Genomic DNA, 7,867 nt, shown 5'->3' on the forward strand with positions numbered 1-7,867 from the left:
ATTAATATATTGTAGGCATGTTCATTCCAATTTATAAATAAATGGGCGATGTACTGATTTTGCTATTTTTCTTGACTCGTAACATTCATTAAGAAAGAGTTAGAATTCACGAAAGGATTTCAATATGATAAAATAGAATGACTAGTTGAATGTCTAGTACAATAATATAATCCACGTGTTCATTCATCTCCAAATAAATAGGCGATGCACCATTGTTGTTGATTTCCTTGACTTGGAGTAGGAAGGACCGAAGGAATGAAATACATGAAAGGGTTCCAATTTGACTAATATAGAATGATTGGTTGATACAGTAAATAGTAGACGTGTTCGTTCTAACTTTTGAAAAAATAGGCGATGCACCATCTTTGCTATTTTTCTTGACTTGACACATTCATTAGAAAGAGTAAGAATTCATTAAAGAATTTCAATATATAATTGACGTGTTCGTTCCAACTTATGAAATAAATTGGCAATGCACCATCTTTACAAATTTCCTCGATTTAACACATTCATTAAGAAAAGTTAGAATTCATTAAAGGATGGATAGAACAACTCGTTGAAGATCTAGTGTGAAATATAACAGACGTGTTCGTTTCGACTTTCAAATAAATATCCTTGACTTAGCACATTCATTAGGACGGATAGGAATTCATAAAAATGGACCAGCTACAAGTGGGAAATAAAGCCCAAATCAGAACCACAGATCCATCTATTTTTTGGCCCAATATACCTAAAAACAGAAAAAAGGGATCCCAGAGAAAAGGAGTAATAAACGTCAGCAGTTGACGCCGGCGAGTCACCGGCCATTTGACTCGCCGGATTCCGTTAATAACAAATACAGTTGTCAAATATGAATACGACCCGCTTACACACAGGTCAAGTGGGTCAAAACAAAATCTTAGTAATAGAAAAAAAGAAATTAAAAAATTAAGGAGAAAGAATCTTTTTTTTTCGTCAATATTTATGATTATTTTCCTTTAAATTAATCTAGTGATGAACCCATTGACTAATAAACCCTTGTTTCCTGTATGAAATTTGTCACCTTGCTGTAATTAATTCATATAATCTTCATGTAAACTTCAGATCCCAATATAGTAAAAAGATAAAGAAAAAATTTTGTGTGTGTAAAAAAACAAAATCTTGGGATCTGAATGAACTGTCTTTACTCTGGCATTTCATTTTCTTCTTGTGTTAAATCTCTGTTTTTTTTACAGTAAAAAGTTTAACTGTGAAAATAAAAAAGCTACACATTTTTTTCAGTCTTGACGGAAGATTTCAAGAATTGGAGAGAGAAAGAGGGGGTGGGGGTAGGGGTGAAAGAGTCAACCAAACCTTTTTCTGTGCTGTTTTGGCTGTATGTATATGTAAGGCTTCGATGAGTCCACAATTTTGCGTATTATCTTCACCTTTTTTTTTCTTTTTTTTTTTGGTTTTTAGTATTTTTTTTTCTACTGTTGTTACCCCTTTTTCTATCTCTCGTCTCTTCTATTGTCTTTGCAAAACTGATTAAACAAAGCCTTTTTAGCTTCTTTTCTCTCACTTCCTTTTCTGTGCTTTATTTTTTTGTTTACAAAAGTCAAGCATGCAGAGATACATACACATAACAGAACAGAAAAATGCCCTCAAACTTAGGGTTTTACTTGCTTAAACCATTCTTTTAAGCTTTTGTATTTGCAGCAAAAGATTAGTTTAAGAAAGGTCCCCCTTTTTTTTACTTTTTTGTTAGGAGGGAGAGAAGAGGAATTTTAATTAGTACTGTTATTTAAGGAAAGTATAGAGAAGAGAAAGGCAAGGAGTAGTAAAGAGTAGCACAAGTAAAGGTCTTTTTTTTTGCTTTCTTTCCTTGTTATTTTTCTTTCAAGAGTAAAAATTAGAGAGGAAGTTGGAGACATTTGGATTCGTCCTTGTGTCTCCTCTACCTCTCATAATTTTTCTCCCAACTTTTACTCCACTTTCTGCTCTGATTATATTATAGCTGATTTTTAGCTCAAAAAAGATACAGTGAATCTGTCAAATATACAAAAAAGTTAAGTGCTTTTTGAGTCTCTGTTGGTTTATTTCATGAATTTTGGGGGATTTCTTGATAATAATTCTGGTGGTGGCGGTGCAAGAATTGTTGCTGATATACCATTTAATCACAACAGCAGCAGCAACGACAATAAAAACAACACTAACAACAATATGCCCACTGGTGCAATTTCTCAGCCAAGACTTCTTCCTCAATCTCTTGCCAAGAACATGTTCAACTCCCCAGGACTTTCTCTTGCTCTTGTAAGCCCAAAAAAAAAAAACATAAAAATTGAATCTTTTTTACTTTATATGACACCCTTTTGTTTATTTTTGTTTTTGGTTGCAGCAAACAGGTATGGAAGGACAAAATGAGGTAACAAGAATGGCTGAAAACTATGAGGGAAATAACAGTGTTGGTAGAAGGAGTAGAGAGGAAGAACCAGACAGCAGATCTGGAAGTGACAACTTGGAAGGTGCATCGGGTGATGAACAAGATGCTGCCGACAAACCACCAAGGAAGAAAAGATACCACCGACACACTCCTCAGCAAATCCAAGAACTTGAATCGTAATCATTACCATCTTTTCAAATGAAAAAAAAAATTTATTTTTGTTTCAACTTTTCTTATGAGATGTTTTTATATGTTTTTTTTTTCTAGTCTTTTCAAGGAGTGTCCTCATCCTGATGAGAAACAAAGGTTGGAGCTAAGCAAAAGGCTTTCTTTGGAGACTAGACAAGTCAAGTTTTGGTTCCAAAATCGTAGAACTCAGATGAAGGTAATAGAAAAAAGATTTAATTTTTATGGCTTTTAAAGATTTAATTTTTGTGTGTGCTGCTTGAATAATGAATCTTGATTGCACCAGACTCAACTGGAACGCCATGAGAATTCGATACTAAGGCAAGAGAACGATAAGCTTCGTGCAGAAAACATGTCTATAAGAGAGGCAATGAGAAATCCAATTTGTACTAATTGTGGCGGTCCAGCAATGATTGGTGAAATCTCTCTTGAGGAGCAACATCTTAGGATTGAAAATGCTAGGCTGAAAGATGAATTAGATCGAGTTTGTGCACTTGCTGGCAAGTTTTTGGGACGACCCATTTCATCTTTAGTTACCTCTATGCCTCCCCCAATGCCTAATTCAAGTTTGGAACTTGGAGTTGGAAGTAATGGATTTGGTGGTATGAGTAATGTACCAACAACACTCCCCTTAGCACCTCCTGATTTTGGTGTTGGGATTTCAAATTCTTTACCAGTTGTGCCTTCAAATAGACAGTCAACTGGAATTGAGAGATCACTTGAAAGATCCATGTATCTTGAACTTGCTTTGGCTGCCATGGAGGAATTGGTAAAATTGGCACAAACTGATGAACCTCTTTGGTTCAGGAGCATTGAAGGTGGTAGAGAATTACTAAACCATGAAGAGTACATAAGGACATTTACTCCTTGTATTGGTATGAGACCAAACAGTTTTGTTTCAGAGGCTTCCAGGGAGACAGGCATGGTTATAATCAATAGTTTAGCTCTTGTTGAGACATTAATGGACTCTGTAAGTAATTTCTTGAGGTGTCTAATCCTATAAATATTCTTGTCAGTTATCATACATGAAGAAGTCATAAATCTTCATTTTTTCTGATGATTAGCTTTAAATTTGACAGAACAAATGGGCAGAAATGTTTCCTTGTTTGATTGCTAGAACCTCAACAACAGATGTTATATCAAGTGGTATGGGTGGAACCAGAAATGGTGCACTTCAGCTGGTAAATCAAAATGCACCTTCCTTTTCTTTTTTCTTTTTAATTAAATTTAGTCAATGTTGAAATATGAATTTTTTTCTTGATTCTTTATAGATGCATGCTGAACTCCAAGTGCTTTCACCGTTAGTACCAATTAGAGAGATCAATTTCCTGCGTTTCTGCAAACAACATGCTGAAGGTGTTTGGGCTGTCGTTGATGTGTCGATTGATACCATCCGTGAAACTTCTGGTGCACCAACATTTCCAAATTACAGAAGGCTTCCTTCTGGCTGTGTTGTCCAAGATATGCCCAATGGCTACAGCAAAGTAAGTTCTCAATGAAATAAACTTGTTCGCATCTCAATTATTATTTCTGGTATCTATATTCTGTAACTCTATACATGAAGACTTTTCTCTCTTCTACTAGTGTGTCGTTTAGTACTATATATTCAATGAGTTTACATTCATGGGGTAGCTACTATTTTGCTTTTTTGTGTTTAATGAGTTTGGTTGAGCAACTACAAATTTTTGGATCTTAGTCCAGAACATTGAATTGGTTTTTCCACCTAATTTGGATTGTCAAAATGACTAAAAGCTCTAGTCTTTTTTGGTCCAAAACCAAAAAGATTAGATTATTGAACCTGATAAGATGCTGATTATAGGGGACACAACAGTATTAAAAAGTCATCAAATTTCAGCAACTTCCTGCTTAAGATGAGCTTAATACTAATATTATATGAACACCGTACGTGTGGAAATCGAGGTTAAGGACGATTTAATTAATCTAATAAATTGAATAGAAGTCTCCATTACTTATATTTTTGTGCCTTGGGACACATTAATTTCATATGATTCTTCAGAAAGAAGATAAAAATAAAAATTTGCTTTGCAACTCTCAAACATTGGTTTAATTAAACAATGTATTTGATGTTTCTATTCCAATCTCTGATGCTGTCTCGATCAGTCCCCCGTGTATATAATTAATTCATCTAACTGTGTATTATCTGGTTCCAGCCTTGTGATGTGTTTGTTTTTTATACTATACTAATAAAGGACTTTTTAGTCAAACAACAAGACTGACTACATTATTTTTTTGTTGTCACGTGAGTATCTACAAAGTCTAAAGCTTTGTGGTACATTTCTCAATGTCTCAAACCTAACCTCGTGCCTTCAAATTTGCATAAAAATGATGAAAATTTGTATTTTATGACTTTTAATTTTAGGGTTCTAGGTTCTATCATGTCTCTCCTTGAACCTAACCTAGCTAGAAACCATTTCCAAGATTTGTCTTGTTGCATCACAAAAATTTCCCCTTAAGTATGTACTACTTTTTTTTGGAGGTTGTAAATCATGTTTGGATTAGAACAAATTTATATTAATAGCACCAATAAGATAGGTCACGTTATTCATGGTGTAAATGTTTGAATTCATTTGTCACAACTAACTTTGCTTAGGAGTTGTAAATTATTTGCCTATGGGATAAATACTTGTCATAAATTACTCCATAATTTAAAATATAGGTAGTCGATAATAAATACAATGTATATGATCATTAATTTACCATGTAACGAGGAAAAATTGTGACAACAATTTATTAACTCCCCTTGTGATTATTATTATGCTTTAATTTATTCCAAGCAAGTTCAGATCGACTATATAAATTCACACTGGTTAATTATTATGTAGGTTACATGGGTAGAACATGCCGAATATGAAGAGGGTGCGAATCACCATCTTTACCGGCAGTTAATTAGCGCGGGTATGGGCTTTGGTGCACAAAGATGGGTTGCCACCCTCCAACGCCAGTGTGAGTGTCTTGCAATTCTCATGTCATCCACCGTTTCCGCCAGGGATCACACAGGTAACTAATTAATATAGATATTTTAAAGTAAAATCTATATTAGTGCAATTGTTCAATGAATCAACCTCTTATCATGTGATGAGTAGTAGTCTCATATATTTTCTGTGACCAAATTTAAATTTTAAGAAATCAAATCACATGCAGCAATAACTCCAAGTGGGAGGCGGAGCATGTTGAAGCTAGCACAACGCATGACAAACAACTTTTGTGCTGGTGTTTGTGCTTCAACGGTACACAAGTGGAACAAACTTTGTGCAGGTAATGTTGATGAAGATGTACGTGTTATGACTCGAAAGAGCGTCGATGACCCCGGTGAACCAGCAGGCATCGTCTTAAGCGCTGCTACTTCCGTTTGGTTGCCCGTTTCCCCACAAAGACTCTTTGATTTCCTCCGCGACGAACGCCTCCGTAGCGAATGGGATATCCTATCCAACGGTGGTCCTATGCAAGAAATGGCTCATATTGCCAAAGGCCAAGATCATGGCAACTGCGTCTCACTCCTTCGTGCTAGTGTAATTTCCTCAACCCTTTTTATCACTTTTTAAAAAAAAAAAAATTTTTGAATAGATAGAAATAATGCATGGCGATTTATATATATGAATGCATGTAAAAAGATTGATTGATTTTGCATGTGTGGGGTTCATTTTCTTAAGATTAAAAAAAATAAAATGTTGATTGAAAAGGACAAACTAGGGGGATTTGGAAGTATCTCTAAAGGACCATCTTATTGCAGATCTATAAATTTTAACTTTGTTGTATCTTTTGTAAATTTGTAAAAAGTCAAAACACATGATACATGTTACCTTTTTTTTAGTCAGCCCTACTATGATATCACCCTTTTTACATGAAAAAGTCTACAAAAAAATGACGTATTATACCAGACAATGGCATTTTTCGTAAATATATTCATAACAGAGGGGCTTTATTTCCAGGCTATGAACGCGAATCAGAGCAGCATGTTGATACTTCAGGAGACTTGCATAGACGCGGCTGGGGCGCTTGTTGTATACGCGCCAGTTGATATACCGGCAATGCACGTGGTGATGAACGGTGGAGATTCGGCTTACGTGGCTTTGCTTCCTTCGGGATTCTCGATTGTACCCGACGGCCCAGGATCTCGTGGGTCCAATGGGCCTTCATGTAATGGGGGCCCAGATCAAAGAATTAGCGGGTCGCTCTTGACGGTAGCCTTCCAGATATTGGTGAATAGTCTCCCTACAGCCAAGCTTACTGTGGAATCTGTGGAAACAGTCAATAATCTTATATCATGCACTGTTCAGAAGATTAAAGCTGCTCTTCAATGTGAAAGCTAAATACGAAAATAATTTGGCACAAGGAGGACACCTTTTTTTTTAATTTTTTTTAAAAATATATAGTTTAACTAGTAGAAAAAAAAAAGTGGTGCTAATGAGTCAAGTTGACAAGGGAGTGGAAGCTGATCAGTGAAGAACTCGAGCTGAATTGGAGGCTGAGTCAAGAACGAACCGCGCTGAAAAGACCATTGCTAGGTGGTAAGGGCCGGCTCAACTAGCTCGAGGTTATTAATTTGGGTCTTAACACAAAGCAAAGGTGGTGGTTCGGGTATTGACTCAGGGTACTAAGATCAGTTGGTTCATGAATCAATCAGCTTTTGGGTGAATGAATGAAAATTTCAATTTGGACAAGTTGTGTGACAGAAATATGTCAATTTCAGGAGCCTATGGTTTGTTTTGATGAATTTATAGTTGTTTGTTGAAGGGTCATAATGGCTCTTTTGTTTGGTATGTTATGGTGGGGGACAATTGACAAATCAACTATTGTACGTTATCTTAATTGACCTACTTTAACTTGACTCTGTTTGTCATGTTTATTTTTCTTTGCCAATATGGTCTAGGTTCACATTTGATCACAAGTGAAAATGTGTTTTTATCTTTAACTTTTGTAGTTCATCAAGTTGTAATATATGTCTTTCTGAATATTGTATGTTCAATATCTTTGAAAGTTATATATGTCATCTTCAATAAGATTAACCAATTGTTCTCCATTCTTGTTATGCAGATTAATTAATGGTTATTTAGACAAAATATGCGATTGTCATAAAGATATCATGAGATTCAACTTACCTGGTTGGAAATAATCAGTAGGTATTTGGACACTATATGATATTCATGACTCCATCCCTTTTATCTTATTACAACCCGGTTCATGAAAGTTAATTTAGTTAATTTTTAAAGCTAAATTGAATTAAAATAATTTTATATTGTTATATTTAAATGTTAAAAA

At 35.1% G+C, this 7,867-nt stretch overlaps 1 protein-coding gene across 1 annotated transcript; it reads left to right on the plus strand.

The window, feature by feature from the left end:
* The first annotated feature begins 1,421 nt into the window (after window positions 1–1,421).
* LOC125862987 (homeobox-leucine zipper protein ANTHOCYANINLESS 2) lies at window positions 1,422–7,436 on the plus strand. The gene is made up of 9 exons (XM_049543129.1): window positions 1,422–2,271; window positions 2,357–2,577; window positions 2,669–2,786; window positions 2,874–3,557; window positions 3,667–3,768; window positions 3,859–4,071; window positions 5,431–5,605; window positions 5,750–6,117; window positions 6,538–7,436. The coding sequence occupies exons 1-9, from the start codon at window positions 2,062–2,064 to the stop codon at window positions 6,916–6,918; spliced, it is 2,472 nt and encodes an 823-aa protein (XP_049399086.1). The 5' UTR covers window positions 1,422–2,061; the 3' UTR covers window positions 6,919–7,436.
* The last annotated feature ends 431 nt before the right edge of the window (window positions 7,437–7,867 follow it).

The sequence above is a fragment of the Solanum stenotomum genome, chromosome 1 (genome assembly GCF_019186545.1).
Source record: "Solanum stenotomum isolate F172 chromosome 1, ASM1918654v1, whole genome shotgun sequence".
NCBI lineage: Eukaryota > Viridiplantae > Streptophyta > Magnoliopsida > Solanales > Solanaceae > Solanum > Solanum stenotomum.

Bases quoted from the DNA above. Each gene is read 5' to 3' on its own strand.
- LOC125862987 (XM_049543129.1), top strand. From the start codon at position 2,062: ATGAATTTTGGGGGATTTCTTGATAATAATTCTGGTGGTGGCGGTGCA. The intron at 2,272-2,356 runs GTAAGCCCAAAA...TTTTGGTTGCAG, and splicing joins CAGGACTTTCTCTTGCTCTT to CAAACAGGTATGGAAGGACA. The intron at 3,558-3,666 runs GTAAGTAATTTC...TAAATTTGACAG, and splicing joins TTGAGACATTAATGGACTCT to AACAAATGGGCAGAAATGTT.